The sequence below is a fragment of the Callospermophilus lateralis genome, chromosome 8 (genome assembly GCF_048772815.1).
Source record: "Callospermophilus lateralis isolate mCalLat2 chromosome 8, mCalLat2.hap1, whole genome shotgun sequence".
Classification (NCBI taxonomy): Eukaryota; Metazoa; Chordata; class Mammalia; order Rodentia; family Sciuridae; genus Callospermophilus; species Callospermophilus lateralis.
Window position 1 is genome coordinate 84,173,664 of NC_135312.1, and position 16,727 is coordinate 84,190,390.

Genomic DNA, 16,727 nt, shown 5'->3' on the forward strand with positions numbered 1-16,727 from the left:
GAGATCGTCCACTCACTCCCTTGGTTAAATTTATTCCTAGGGTTTTTTTTTTGTTTTGTTTTGTTTTCGTTTGTTTGTTTGTTTGTTTTTTGTAACTATTTCGAATGGGACTGCTTTGTTGATTTCTTTCTCAGCAATTTTATTATGGGTATATTTAGCTGCCGATTTTTGTGTATTGATTTTATATTCTGCAAACTTATTGGATTTGTATATCAGTTCTAAGAATTTTGTGGAGATTTTTTTATATATATAAATAAGATCATGTCATCTGCAAACAGATAATTTGATCTCCTATTTCCTATTTAGATGTCCTTTATTTATCTCTCTTGCCTTAATACTCTGGCAAGACTTCCTATAGTATATTAAATAACAGTGATGACAGTGTATATCCTTGTTTTGTTGCTGGTTTTAGGGGAAATGATAGTAGCAATTCTCTGTTCAGTATAATGTAGGTTCTGGGTTTATCATATATATTCTTTATTGTGTTGAAGTAAGTTCCTTCTATAATCAATTTTTTAAGGGTATTATTTTAAATTTTTTAGATAAATCTCACTATGTTGCCCAGATTGGTTTCCAACTTTGGGGCTCAAGTGATTTTCCTGTTTCAGCTTCCTGAATAGCTGGGGTTATAGGCATGGTGTTTTTTGTTGTTGCTATTGTCCTTTAGAATTTTTATCAAGAAACCATGCAGAACTCCAAATGCATTTTCTGCAACTTCTGAAATGGCCATAAGGTTTTTGTCCTTCATTCTGTTGTGTTGATGTGATGTTTATTACACTTATGAATTTGCTTATGTTGAACTATTCTTACATCCTTGGGATAAATCCCACTTGATTATGGTGTAGAATCATTTTTATGCCTTTTGATGTGCTTTGAATTCAATTTGTAAGTATTTTGCTAAGAATTTTTATTTTTATGTTCATTGTAGATATTGGTCTGCAGTTTTCTTGAGATATAGATATATATATCAAGTAATTTTTTGTCTTGTTTTGTGGCTTGTCTTGAATCCTGTGAATAGTTGAAGAGGATCAAGAAACCAAACAGATGGATATGATGACATTCAAGGACTGAGCATTAGAAAGCCATATTGGTGAGAAGTGGAATGCCAAGAGCTGCCCAGCCACTTCCAAGCAGGCAGTTGGTTATCTGAACCCAGGAATAGAATTCTTGGGATGTCCCTGAGATCCAGCTGTCTAGCAGAGATAACCCGCTGCCAAGCCCCAAGGGTGTGTTGATCCAATTTCTGAAGTAGCTGCTTCCTAATGAAGTTCCAAAGTTTTGATCAGAGCTAGACCTCAGCTGTCAGAACTTCCAGTTTAGAAGTCAACCCTGCCCAGGGAATGTCCTGATCTGATATCTGAACAAAACACAAATAGATAGGATATCACATTCCATTCTGCTTTCTAATGGTAATCAGAGAAGCTGAGAGCCATTTCAGTGAATTTGGTTCTAGGTCCCTCCACCCAGCAGCTTGGTGAGCAACCCGAAAAGGGTGAAGGGTTTAGTAGCTACCCACCCTTTCTCTTTGTCTCTCCCTCCCTACTCCTACCCCTCCCACTGCCCTCCCCCTCCTCCCTTACCCCTCCCTCTTCCCCTCCCCCCTCCCCTCTTCCCTCTCTCCTCTCCTCCTCCCCACTCTCTATCTCTCTCTCATAGCCTAAGAAATGGAAAGGAGGGCAATATGGCATAGACAGTGAATATACATCCTTGTCCACAGTTTCAACCCTCTCAGCAGAGACAATTCTTTCATTTAGAATTTTTTTGTTTGGTTTTCTTATTGTATTTGTTGATTGGTTCATTTATATACATATGTACACATATTTGGGTTTTTTTCTTTATCCTTTTGTTATTATGCTTTGTTTTGTTTTTTGAGGGTTAGTGGATTTTTGTTCTGTTGTTTTTGTTTATCTTGTTACTCTTTATCTCCTTTCTTCTTCTCTAATGATCAAATTACCTTGTTCTCTTTCTCTTTGTCTCTTTGTTTCTTTTGTATATTTTTTTTATCCTCCATCTTTAAGAACTTCACTTGCTTCCTCTCTTCTGCTTTACGTCTTTTAATCTTTTAATATTCTAAACGTTCTTTTGTCTTCCTAACCCACTTTTTTTTAATTTAATGAACTATATTCCTACCACCTTTTAGAACTATAGTTTACATAATTTCTGCCCCCACGGTTCATGTTATTGAGATCATAAGGTAATGAAGGTGTTGTAGTTGTGATTTTGTGTTTAATGTTGTATATAGTGGACAGCTGTTTGTTGTTGCTGTTGTTAATTGATGACCATACTTTTCCTGGTTTCAGTTATCAGTATTGTAGATGTCACAGTAGCCCTGACCTTTACTTTAATGCTGCATATCATTTGCTGCTATTGTTTGCTGTTGTTTATGTCCCTCTTTACTGTGAGCTGCTGGGATTCTAGTATAAAACTGTAAGTTCACAGGATAGAACTGAGCTACAGGCACAGCTAAGAAACAGTGGTGCACCTTGCTGCATACAACAATGAGACTCATTCGATCTTCATCAATATATTAACACCAAGAATAATGGAAGCAAAACCTCAGGCCAATAATGAGGCCCCAAATAGAAAACACCAGTGAGGTCCTAGGGTTCTACTCAGGACCATCTCTCACAGCAATAACAAATAACACAAAGGCTGTGAACACCACATCTACAAGGTTCTCAACCTAGATAGCTCCCATATCTTTATAGACCATGTAGAGTTTCAAGTCTAGTAGATCAATCACAGAGAGTGTACCCCATAAACCTTGTTATATACAACACAAATGTCTGGCCTGTTAGGACGAACCCACTCTTGTGTGATCCACAGAGAAAGTGGGGTCCTCAAACTTCAACAAAATACATAGTAGACCAACGCACCCTAAACATTACCAAAGAATTATTTATCAGACAAAATATTCTCCAAAACCCAATTAGAAATATATTCAACAATTCAAAAATACCTGATATCCCAGAAATCTTTACCAAGAGAATCCTGCACCCTAAAAGGGCTCTCACATAAAAGTGGAGGAGAAATTCATCCCAGAAGATATACAAATCTCAACAGAAGAATACAAAAAATATGATAAAACAAGGCAGCATTATACCCCCTAATGTTCATGATTTATCTGATTTATTGACAACTTATTCCAAAGAAATCAAAGTGGATGAACTACCAGATAAAGATTTAAAAAGAACAATTATAGAAAATAGCTATGAATTCTAACAGAACACAGAAATGCAATAGAATGATTTAAGGAAGTCAGGAAAGGATATGAATGAGAAAAGAGGTATTGAAAAAGAACCAAAGATTTTTTTTCTTTTGTTGGCAGTGTTAGGGATCAAACCCAGGATCTCACACATGCTAGACAAGTGCCCTACCACTGAACTCCATTCCCAGACCCAAACAAAATTTGGAAATAAAAGGCACAATAAATCAAATGAAAAATTTAGTTGAAATTCTCTCCAATAGAGTAGATCAAATAAAAGGCAGAATCTCAGAGTTGAAAGACTAATTTTCTGGCCTTGAATATTCAGATAGTGTTAAAGAAAAGAGAATAAGTAACCAGGAATGATCTGAATATACAGAACTTTGGGTCATTAAGAGAACAAAATTAAGATTCCTTGGAATTGAAGAGGGATCTGAGATGGAAGCTAAATGGTCTGAATAAACATCTCAGGGAACTAATAACGGGAAAAAAAATCAAACCGTGGGAAAGAGATGGACATCTAGATATAGAAAGTATTCCGAAACCCCAATAGAAGAGATTTTATAATTGGCTCCCTGTGAGGGTTTGGCATGTGGCTCAATGTTCAAGTTCTTACGGGGCATGCTTAAGGCCCTGGGTTCAGTTCCCAGTATTGCAAAAAAGAAAAAGAAAACAAAGGAAAAAAAAAAAAAAAAAACTCCCCATGATACATTTTAGTTAAAATGCCTAACATACAGAACAATGACAGAATTTTTAAAGCCTAAGAGAAAAACAGCAAGTTACATGTAGAAGTAAGCTAGTCAGAATTACTTCAGATTTCATGGCACAAACTCTAATGCAGAACTCAGTAACTGTTGAGGGAAGTTTCAGTGTTTTTATATGAATGGGTGCTAAATTTTGTCCAAGCCTTTTGTGTGAGTCTATTGAGCTGCTTATTAATTCTTGTCTTTAATTCTATTTATGGGGTGAATTACATTTATTGATTTGATTCTGTGGAACCACTCTGGAATGAACCCAACTTGATCATGACATACAAATTGTAATGTGTTGTTGAATATAATTTGGTAATTTTTTCTCAAGGATTTCTTTTTGTTTGTTTTGTTGATAACAGGGATTGGACCCAGGGGCATTTTACCAGTAAGCTTCTTTCCCAGTCACTTTTTTTTTTGTATTTTTAAATTGGTATATTATAATTATTCATGACAGTAGGATTCATTGTGTCATATTTGTACATGAACATAATATATACTGGATCTTGGGAGAAAGATGAGAAGGAAATGGAAACTGGGGAATGAGATTGATCAAGTTATATTATGTTTATAATATAAATTTACTGACCCAATAATCCTGTTATATTAGCTGGAGTTCTCCAGGGAAAGAGAACCCATATGATATATAAAGAGATCCATTTTAAAGTATTGGCTCATGTGATTATTGAAATGGGATTCCACAATCTGCAAGCTTCCTGGAAACCCAGAATGGTAAGTGGTGTAACTTGAAGGATAGAGCTCCAGGTGAAAGTTCCAATCTCCTTCTAAAGTCTTGAGAACCAGGAGAACCAAGAGTAGGAGAAAATCTCTGTCTTGACCTTTTGTTCTATTCAGCACCTCAATGGATTGGATCCATCCACACTGGGGAGGACTACCTGCTTTACTCAGTTCACCAACTCAAATGCTAATCTCTTGGGGAAACACTCTCACAGATACACTTGACTGGGCATTCCATAACCCAGTTGATGCATAAAATTAACCATCACTCTTGAACTAATTCCTCCATCTTTCTGGGCTTCAATTTCCTCGTTAAGAAATAAGGACAAATTTTTTTATCTTTATTTTTATTTGTTTATTTTTCTGTGGTGCTGGAGGTCGAACCCAGGGCCTCACGCATGTGAGTGAGGCAAGCGCTCTACCACTGAGCTACATTGGACAATGTGGTCAGTAAGGTCTTCTCCAGCTTGAATTTTGTATGGTTCTAAGTAAGTAAAGGAGGAAGAGGGAAGAGGAACTTGGCAAAACAGCCACTCTAAAATAACCAGAGCACCCCTGGCTTAGTCATTCCATTTCATGTGCTCTGAACAGGGTGGCTCACAAGGGCCAAGTCCTCCCTGCCAACTTGACTTTCTCAATTAGACTATGTGAAGAACTTAGTTACCTTCAGAGCTTTGGAAGAGGAAACTGCTGTAAAGTCCAACAATGTATGAAGTGCCAGGCACTCAGAGCACTTACCAACTGTTTTCAAACTGGAGTTTGAATCAGCATGTGGAGGAAAAAAATCTAGATTCCTGGAGATAAGATAGTAGGCTGGAGATAAATACAGACTTAAAATGACAATGAAAAAGTCTCCAAAGCATTTGAGGAGATAAGTAAATTAATGACATAAAGAATTTTGTTTGCAATATCACTAGGAAAAAAAATAGAAAAACATGACCTTTACTCATTTCTTACTATATCAAAGTGGCTTTGCCTTCCATTTTCTAGTAACTATTTCCCACTACTCCATTTAGGGAAATTTGGGGAACTCCTGTATTGCCTGTGGACTCTGATAATCTCAGAGCAGCCTTGTCTCCCTCTCACCCCTTCTCCAACCATCAGGGTGTAGTGGGTATTTGGCCCAAACTGGGGCAATTTTAGTACCCCACTCCCTGGGAACAGTTATTTTTTTATGGATGGACACATGACATGAGAGAGCCAGTTTTCCAGGTTTTTAAACCAGATTCAACGGATTTTCAGTTTTCAAGACTTTTCTTTAGAGAGAACACAAGATGACCTGACCTTTCTGACCTGTACATGAAGAACAGCTTATTTCAGTTTAAACAGATGGCCATGGACTTAGTGTTGATTTCTGAATCATCTGTGTAGGTCTCTGAAGTATTACAATCTAAGTTGATGATCCCTCCATTTTCAAGTCAGAATAAAGGCATTCCAACATGTCTCTCAGAAATCCCTCAGAATTTCTTAGATTTGGGCAAGTTTTGGCAACAGAAGAGAGATAAGGTGTAAGGACTAGAGAAAACACAAAGGTCAAAGAATTGCAGATAATTCTTTGACCTTTGTGTTTTCTCTAGTGGAAGAGTAATGTTGGAAAAGCAAGTGAACTTCTTTCAAATACTGTTAACCAAACTAGGCATGTTAGCATGGCCCGATGGACCCAGTTACTCAGGAAGCTGAGGAAGGAGGCTCACTTGAGCCCAAGAATCTGAGGACTGGCTGGACAACGCAGCAAGTAATTATAATTATTACACACATAATTATGTTACATAAATTATAATTATTACAAACATAATTATATTACATAAATTTCCCTTGCATTATTATTTTCTTTTTAAAATATTTAGTCTGAGGAAAAATGTGACCTCATTTCTTAAATGAAGCCTCACCACCGGTACTTATAGTTATCCATAGCTCCTAGGTTTAGGAATTTCATGGTTCTCCTTTGGATCATTCTCTTGGTTTTATGCTGCTATAACAGAATACCACCGACTGGGTATAAAGAACAGATTTATTTCTTACATTTCTGGAGGCTGGGAAGTCCAAGGTCAAGGGGGAAAAGGGAAAGGAGCCAAACTCATCCTCCTACAGGAACCCACTTGCACCATAACTGAGCCACCCCCTCTGTAATGGCATTACTCCACGCAGGAAGGCAGAGCCCTCCTGACCTAATGACCTCTTATAGGTTCCACTTCTCAACGTTGCTGCATTGAGGATAAAGTTTTCAACACATAATTTTGAGGAACACATTCAAAACATAGCTATTAACCCAGTTATTAAAACAGTAAGGCAAGGGCTTTGGGAGGTGTAATCTGGAGGTGACTTGAGGGTCAAGAAAGAGTGCACCACAGCCTGAGTTTTTGGTAAGGCTCCCAGAACAAGTTGCATGAGTTGAGATTTGATGGACCATTAGGGCCTCTAATGCTGATATCCCTTGTCAGGAGGCACATAGGAAAAATGAGATTTTTGGCTTCAGACTTTAGTCTTGCTGTCTCCCCTTTCTGATAGAATTTCCTAAGACAACCATGAAAACAATCGCTTACTATTTTTCAGAGTTACATTTAGTGCCTTATACACAATGTCTTTTTTAATCCTTAAAACAGCTTTTTTTTTTAATTTGTATAGAATCTTTTTTTTTTTTTTTTAAAGAGAGAGGGGGAGAGACAGAGAGAGAGAGAGAGAGAGAGAGAGAGAGAGAGAGAGAGAGAGAGAGAATTTTAATATTTATTTTTTAGTTCTCGGCGGACACAACATCTTTGTTTGTATGTGGTGCTGAGGATCGAACCCGGGCCGCACGCATGCCAGGTGAGCGCACTACCGCTTGAGCCACATCCCCAGCCCCTTAAAACAGCTTTGTGGTCTAGGTTCTGTTAGTATTCCCAGTTTATTTCCCTTTATAAGGAGCAGGAAGAGGATTAGATATTTCCCCATGCTTACAGACTTAGTAAGGGGAGAATTTGAGATGGGGAAACACAGTCTGCTTCAAGAAATGATGCTCTTAACCAATGTACAGTTTTATCTGTTTCCTTCTCTGAAAATAGGATTAAATGGACAATCTATGTTAAATGATTAGCATAGTGCCTGAGCACATGGTTAATATGACCTTTCACTCAGTTCAGTAGAAAGGAAGAAGGCATATGGCATAATCCAGACCAGCCACCTCCATCTAGAAATGAGGAAATATTGAGGCCTGAGAAGGTTAAGTGGCTTTTGTGAAAGGATTTGTTCTCAGAATTTGTTCATCTAGAAAGATACAAAGCCTTAGAAGGAGGTTGCTGATGCTGGTGACTCAGAGACATTGCAACCTAAAATTTTCACTGAGAGAACAATAAGGCCATGGTTCTGGAGAGCTACTGCTACCCTGTCAAGCTTCATGACCCTGGAGACCATTTGGGGTAATCAGACCCATTAACTCCAGAAACATGAAGCTCCTGAAAAAACAAAAAAAGCAGAAGTCCCACAGTTTTGTTGTCAAACAATATAACATTATTAAAGTAAATGTTTTCAGTAAAATAAAAAAAGGTAGGAAAGGATACTTCTCATAAAGTTGTTGGCATCTTCCACTGACCAGCTGGCTAATTCAGATGTGACAATGTGCCAGATCCCTTACCCATAGTCATGTGCTGCATAATGTTGCTGGTCCACTCCAACAACAATGGACCATATAAACAATGGTGGTCCCATAAGATTAGAATGGAGCTTGTGTTATCCATCCTTCTATCACTATAACAAATACCTGAGATAATCAATTTATGCAGAGAGAGGATTATTTTGGCTCTCGGGTTTCTTTTGAAGGTTATAGTCCATGATTGATTGGCCCCATTGCTTTGTGCCCGTGGTGAGACAGCTGGAGCGCCTGGCAGAGCAAAGTTGTTCACGTGATCTGAGGGAGGTAAGACAGAGTCAGGAGGTAAGACAGCATGCCACAATCTCCTCTGAGGGCAGTGCCCCAGTGACTGGAAGACCTACCAATAGGTGCTACCTCTTAAGGGTTCCACCACCTTCCAATATTGCCTGTCTTGGGACCAAGTTTCTTTGGGGGTATAATCAAAATGTACAATAGAGCAGAACTGAAAGATTCCTATCATTCAGAGACATCCTAATCATCTTATCATTGTAACACAATGCTTTACTCATGAGTTTGTGTTGGTACTGGTGGAAATAAACCAACTGCACCGTCAGTCATTTAAAAGTATAGCACACACAATTAAGTACAGTACATGATACTTGGTAATGAAAGTAGACAATGATGTTGCTGGTTAATGTATTTACTGTATTTTATTGCTACTTGAGAGTACTACTACTTCTATTTATAATGAAAATTTACTGTATATCAGTATGCCGTGTTAGGCCGACAGCTGCCTCAGATACCTTCTGTTCATCATGTATCTCGGTGGCATAATTTTCTTTTGGGTTTGATTTACTCTCACGTTGTTTTGTTCATCATGGCCCTAGGAGCCATAACCCGTACCTGTTAACAGTTTGGGTATGAAGGGTCTTAATCAGTAACTTGTTTTTGTTTTTTACAGCAGCTCATAGACAAGAGTTTGCCTTAGTCTCAGAAGAGGCTTTGGACTTAGGCAATTCTAGAACTGTTAAGACTATGGAATTCTTGGAGATGAACTAAGTATATTTTGCATTATGAGATGGACATGAGCTTTTGGAGACCAGGAGTAAAACATTATGGTTGGATATGAGGGCCCACCCAAATCTCTTGTTAATGAAAGAATATTCAAAGGTGAAATGATTAGATTGTGAGAGCTATAACTTAATCAAACCATCCCAGTTTGAATGGACTGATTGGATGGTGACCGTGGGCAGATAGGGCATTGCTGAGTCCCTGGGAGGCATGCTCTGGAGGAGTTCTTCCCTTCAGCCTCTCCCCTACCCTCTGCTTCCTGATCCTAGCAGGAGCTGAGCAGCTTTCCTCTGCTGGGCCCTTCCTCTATGATATGCTGCTTCATCTTGGGCCCCCAAAATGGAGTCAGCCCTCTATGAACGGAGACCTCTGAAACTGTGATCCTCAAATGAACTTCTCCTCCTCTAAGTTGTTCTTGAAAGGTGTTTGGTCACAGCAATGAAAAAGCCAAAACATATGAACCATATACATATATACAATATAGCCTAGGTGAGTAGAAGACTATACCATGAAGGTCTATGTAAGTACCGCTTTCTAAGACTAGCATTTCCTTTTTATTTACACGCCTTACCTAGGGCTAATGTCAACTTGGTCACATCAAAAACGATATAAAAAGAAAGTATGACTTAGATCAATGCATTTTTTCACAGAGTAAATACAGATCATCTGAATTAGAATGCAAGAAAAAGTGAATACACCCACTTAAATTTGTTTTTTGGTTTAGAAATCTCAAAAACTTTGGAAATAAGAGTTAGAAAACCCTTTGGGGATTTTAATAGTTCAGGTCAGAACTTCCAGCTGAAAACTAACTAAGTGTCTTAATTCCAGTCTCATAAGAATGAGGGATGAAGTGTTCTTTGTGTACCTGGACCAACAGTGCCTGCAGGTTCATAAGGATGACTCTGTGTTAGTTATATTGGCCTAGGATTGCTGAACTGAGATCAGGACTTTACAACCTGGTGCAAGGACCTACAGATTCTGAGCGTAAATCTATGTGCTTGTCAAATACTGAAAGGGTAACATGTGTCAGGAATACATGTAATGGTATTTTCTACATGAAAGAAAATGGTGCTATAATAATGAGATTATGGAAGTGCCATAATATTACTACATTCACAATGGCTGTTTGTATAGTGTTATGAGGTGGGAATCAGCCTTTGGAGTCAACAGACTAGGATTAGCCATCTAAACGGACAAGTTAATAATTTGGAAAGCATCCTTAAAATTTTCAAGCTCCTTTCCTCTAATATAGCAGTAATAGGGCTTATCTCATGGAGGTGTTATTAGGATAAAATGCCTGTAAAGTCTTCACATAATACTTAACCTAGAGCAGATTCTCAAAAAATGATACCTATTATTATTATTTCTGTCAACCTGTGTTTTCTTTACTAACCAGTACCATGTGGGAATCTATCTGTAGCATTCTCTCATTCATCTTTGGGATGAAGTTCTTATTTGCAGATGCTTTCCATTTATTTAAGATATCAGTACTCTGTCATGGGTGTTGTAAATATCTTATTCTGTAGAAATTTTTGTAGCCTCTAGTAAGCCAACTCTCCTCAAGCATTATTCTTCTGTTCTACCTACATGATAATAAATAAAGCAAAATTACTCATGCATACAAATAAAGTTTTTGCATGGGACCAGTTGGTCCAGTTCTATATGCTAAGTTCCTTTCCTCCTTTGCCTCTGTTCCTTAATTATCCCTCTCCCCTAACCCAAACCTCCACCTATGCCCCTCTGCTCTTCCTCCCACTTCCGGCTCCTAGTCTCCTTTGACTTTCCACCGTCCTCATCCTCAGCATCCCCTGTCTGCACGCGATTGAAGAGCTCTGCGGGCCAGCCGGCCCCTGGAAAACGTGAGTCAAAGCCAGGGCTCCCGGGTGGGGCTGGGGGAGGTTCCGGAAGGTCCAGCGGGGTCGCGGAGGTAGACCTTCCTTCCCTTCACGTGCGATTTGAGAGCAGCCTGGAGTGCTCCTGCAAGAGCGAGCTGGCAGGTTTTACTATTTCCCAATTGTTTACTCTCCAGGCTCGTGGGTCCACGCGCCTCCGGGCTGAGCTCCGCACGCCAAAACTTCATTTACAGGGAGGGCAAAAAGGCCCACGAGGTTGGGACTGAGGTCTGTGGGTGACCTCCAGGGCACTTCCTCCCTTTCCGTGCCCTTCCCCCACTCCTGCCACCACCTTCGCGTAAACAAAACTGCCCCCCTGGGCGGGGAGAGGTCTCGCTCTTTCGCGCCCTCCCTGGCAAGGGGTTAATTTTCCGATCGCATGAGGGGGAGGAGATTTCCCTGTAGACGAGTAAAAAGCGTGATGGACAAACGTGCGGGCACTAAGACCGCAAGGCATTCATTTCCTCCTACGGTGGATGCGGACGCCGGGAGGAGGAGAACCCCAGAGCGAGGACCGGGGAGCCGTGGCACAGGCAATGCTCAGCCCTGGATGTAGCTGTGAGAGGCTGGGAGAGAGATCGACTGCCGGAGACTGAGAGGCCGGGGAAGACCTAGGGGGGTGGGTGGGGGAAGCAGACAGGAGAGCACTCGAAATCAAGCGCTTTACAGATTATTTTATTTTGTGTAGAGAACACGTAGGGACTCCGAAGATCAGCCCCAATGAACATGTCAGTGTTGACTTTACAAGAATATGAATTCGAGAAGCAGTTCAACGAGAATGAAGCGATCCAATGGATGCAGGAAAACTGGTAGGTGATGCTTTCGCGTGATACTGTTCCCGGGAGCCCTGTGCGTCTCCCTGGAGTGCATTAATGTCGGTATTTCCCTGTCTGGGCGTGAATGGAGCGGTGAATCGCGGGCAGCAGCTAGCCAAACGCGGAGTTCCTAGGTCTGGGAGACACTGGGGCTGCATGAGCGCGAGGTCGGTGGGTGCCCTGTGTGAACCGCGACTAAGCAGGCATCTTTATATAGATTATATAACATAGAACATATATGTGTGCCAGGAGTGATGTCTGCGCGACAGGGAAGGCAAGAGAGATGCCACAGTCCGGATTCCCCACCTGTGCTACCTCCTGGCTTTTATCTAGATTTGGGATTTTTTTTTTTTTTTTCCTGCTTGGCCTCTCGCAACCCAACTGTGCAAAGCCATGGAGGGAGGACCCTATTGCTGGCTCTCTTTAACCCTCTCCCGCCCGCCGCCCTCGGCTCTGGTCCTTGCTTTCTCTCCATCCCTGGTGTCCTTCCTTTCTCCTTGCAGCTCTTCTACTTCACTGCTCTCCTCTGTCTGCCGCTCCCCAGCCGGATGCCTCCTTTCTAGGACCCCTTTCCCCACGCGGATCCCTTTCCGGTTTCATAAAGAGACTGGGGGTGGAGGGGCGGAGAGGAGGGGACAATGAAAACTGTAATAAAAATGAATGAACCCGAACGAGTGGAGCCACGCCATTATTAAGTTTCTGTTTTACGGAAACGCCTTTTGGACACACTCACTTCCAATTCAGTGCGAAGCTGCTGTTTGGAGTTCAGGCACACAGATTAGAAACCCCTCGGTCTGAAGAGTCCTTGGGAGATCTTACACAGAAAAACTTCACCTCGGGAAAACATCTTTCCTGTTTACTGTGTTTCCTCCCCTAGTCCTTTTGAAAATCCCTGTGTGGGAGGCGATCCTGTGTCACCTTGCAATATTTAACAGGGGAGGTTGTACTCAGCTTGCTTCTTCCTCTTAGACTGAGCTGTGGCAGACGTCTCCCTCCTTCCCTTAATCCCGGGTCTGGCTTTCTGTAAAGTGCAAGCAAAACGTTCCCTGTAGCTGGGCAGTGGCCCGCCGCCTCCTGGGGCTTGATAGGGGAGGGTCCTACCCTAAGGGACCCGGGGCGCTGGGAGATTCCGCCGCCGCGTGCGGAATCTGCCTTCCCTCCCTCCGCTCATCAATGGGAAACTGGAGACGCTGGCGCGCTCCGGGCAGGGGCGGGCTGGTGCAGTAGGAGGGGGTGCCTCGGGCCACTGCCTGGGGTAAGGGGTTCAACTTATTCTCTCTCAGACCCCCGGAGTCGCAAATCGGAGTCTGAAGGCACGGCTGCAACTCTCCTCTCACCTCCGGGCAGGCGTGCAGCCTTAGTTTTCAGCCCGTCGGCCACCGGCCCACTGGCCATTTGCGGTCACATCCGGGCGGAGCCTTCCCCCTGCCCGCGCGCGCCAGCAGGGCTGGGCCTGCCCGGGGGCGGACGCCGCGTGCTCACTCCGGCTGCAGCGGGCTGCGGCGTGGCTGGTGGGCGCCGTGGGCCCAAGGCCCCAGGGCTGCGTCCGGTCACACTGTATTTTACTAGGGGAGCGCGAGCTGCTAAGAAGGACGGGAAATGCAGCAGGCACGGGGTGGGGGGCTAGGTGCCTTCCCAGCCCACCAAGGCTGAGCTCCCCGGGGTTGGGTCCGAAGGTGGTTGTATACCGCGACTCCGGCTGTCGTTGGAGATGTTAGGAGACCCGGGCATTTCGAGGAAGCCGAGCCCCCTCGTGCCCCGCCACCTAGGTGCTTCCCTAGTTGCACTTCCTCCTCCCGCTTAGAGGGTGGCGCTGAAGGCAGGGAGGGGGCGGTGACCCAAGCTGGCGGACGGCGGGAGAGAGCTCCGGGCCGGCTTAGGGCTCAGGTCTTCTCTGCAGCCGTTTTTCGTGTCTTTTCTTGCTGCACTACCTTGTGCCTATCTTTCTCCTCCAGTAGCCCCGTGTGCTCTACCTTTTTTAATGTTTGCTGTGCCCATGACTGGGTGCCTCCTGGTTGGATCTGCCTTTCCGGAGTCGGCTTCCCCTTGCCCTGCCGGCTGATTCCATTCACTGTTAGCCCTTCCTTACACCACCGCGGTCGATACTGCCTCTTTATTTGTTTGTTGCTTTTTCTCTAAGGCCACTTCCTATGCCTGTCCCAGGACCATTTCCCGCCTCTTCTCTGCGTTCGCTGAATTAGTACTCACAGGACTGAAAGTAGCAAAAATGCACCAATCTGTTTGCCTGTTAAGCCCTTACCACTGTTTCCTCCTGGCTCTTTATCTGTCTTCTGGCAATATCTTTTCCTGGCACTTATAAATTTATATACGTGCCCTCTACCAGACCATCAGATCTTTAGGGCACAATCTTTATTCCATTTTTGATGTTTCAAAGCACCTGATAGATACCTGGCAAATGCTTATCCAGTGAGTTAAATTAAAATACATCCAAGATTTAACATGCTTGTCCTTCCCTTGCATTTTCAATCCATGTTACAATCAGTTTGTGATTTTTCCCCTCCTGCTGCCTTGTTTGTTAATTTTATGTTCGTGAGTTGCATATTACAGTCCAAGAGCCCTGCTGGGAGTTACACCTTTCTTGTAACTCTTTTTGACACTAATTGTCTTGCTTTCTTCTTTTACCCCAGTGCATTTCTCTCAATATCCTGGTGATCCAATTTTAGAACTGTCTTTACCCCCCCCCAAAACAGCCAAAAAATTTTCAGATAGGTGTATAAGAAAAAAATTAAGATTTTTTAAAAAGAATTTCCTTTGTTAACAGAAGGGCATAGACCTTTGGGGGGAGGGGGAAATTTTAGGAAACTACAGAGTCTTAACTTTCTCAGACCCATTCTCTTAAAATGGTTTAAAATAACTTCTGGAAGAAAAACACCATGAAGAGAAGCTTCTACCCTGTCTTTTTTTTTTTTTTTTAATATTTTGTTTTTTAGTTGTAGTTGGACACAATACCTTTATTTTATTTTATGTGGTATTGAGGATCTAACCCAGAACCTCCCATGTGCTAGGTGAGCTCTCTACCCCTCAGCCACAACCTTAATCCCACTATCCTGTCTTTTGAGAATTTATTTGTAATTGTCATTAAAAATCTTAGACATAGCCTCAAACAAAACTTACTAATTTAGGGAATTAGAATGTTTCTGTCATTAATGAGCTCAACAGGCTTTTGAAGAATTGTGAGAAGGGCCAGGAATGTGCTTTGCCTGTATTTTGGCTGTGCTAACTAACATCATTCAAGAGGATCTAGAGTAAGAATTTGTTAAACACACTCTAAGATTCCGACTTGCTAACTTAGCAAACATTCAGGGAATGGGGCCCTATTTTTGAAGTGGTGTTTTTATATATTTTAAAGGGTTGGACTGACACAAGTCTATCAAGTTTATTGCTTTAATGTTTAAACTGATATTCATTGGCCTAGACATGAAGTGAATACTGTAGGTTTTAAACATTTTTGTATCAGGGGCTGGGGTTGTAGCTCAGTGGCTGAGTGCTGGCCTCACATGTGTGAGGCACTGGGTTTGATCTTCAGCACTACATAGAAAAAAAAATTTTTTTTGGTATCAAATAGTTTCATATATAATAAATTAGCAAAAAATGGGAAGTAATAAGTATATCCCTGGAGAATCATCCTGAGGCACATCCTAAAACTACATGTCCAGTTAAAAATATCTTGAGTAATATTATCTGGGTGAGAGTTTCTTACATGAGGTAGAGGAAATTGCCTGCTTTTAGCTCCAAGTAGTGTTTTTGAGTTCCAATTTTACACTGAAAACTCCTTGTGATTTTACAGCATTGAAAATAGAGACACGTTGTTCTTTTATGAGATGTCTGGCCTTTACCTGTTATTCTCACTAATAGCTGACTTGATTCGTAAGTGCTGCTAGCAAGGGAAAAGATTGGTAAGGCAACATAAAATTCATTGAGTGAGAGGGAAAGCCAGGCTCTGCTTTCTCCTCTTTCAGCAGCCTGCCAGGTTTGTGCTAACAACAGTGGATGCTAGTTGCTCCGGTTGTAATTGTCTAGCCAATGATGATTATCTTCTGATGTCGGCTGACACAGTGTTCTCCAATAAGAAAGCAGGAGGCCTGTGCTGACTGCTGTAACATTATGTATGTGAGTTGACGTCATCAGAGGGCTTGCCTAGAACCTCATGAAACCCTCCCCCATCTCCTGGCATCCTTCACACATCCAGCCTTTCAGTGCTTTGTACTTTTTCTGACTTTCTGCTCTCTTTCTTACTGTGGTGATGGTTATAAGGAGTTTATTGTTTTTATATTCGTATTCTTTATTATAAAGTTAGGAGATAGAGATTTCTAGAGTTAAATTTTGTCCTTGCAGAGGAAAACTTTATTCACAAATTTGATTTTACCAAAGGAAAAAATGGCAAGAATTTAAAAGGAGTTGCTCATCTATATATCCTTTCTTATATATGAGGTTTGGAAAGTAACAGAATGTACAATTCAGGATTCAAGAACTAGAAAGAGCATTATAATCCTATATTAGTATTTTATTCAAAAGATAGCAATATAAGGCTGGTGGGACTTTTCAAATGAAGGCACAATACTAGGTCATTACTTTTCCTGTAATGAGAATTGCTTTGAATTGCTCCCTTAAATTCACCTGTGATGTGCTGCATGCAACATCCAGAAATATTGCTGGAAATTAGTGCAG

The 16,727-nt window shown here is 41.7% G+C and overlaps 1 protein-coding gene across 1 annotated transcript in view; it reads left to right on the forward strand.

Moving 5' to 3' along the window:
* The first annotated feature begins 11,877 nt into the window (after positions 1-11,877).
* Elovl6 (ELOVL fatty acid elongase 6) overlaps positions 11,878-16,727 on the forward strand; it is a 119,468-nt gene continuing 114,618 nt past the window's right edge. Inside the window, exon 1 of the mRNA XM_076864535.2 lies at positions 11,878-12,032. Coding sequence (XP_076720650.1) covers positions 11,944-12,032 — 89 coding nt within the window. The 5' untranslated portion in view covers positions 11,878-11,943. The remainder of the gene's footprint in view (positions 12,033-16,727) is intronic.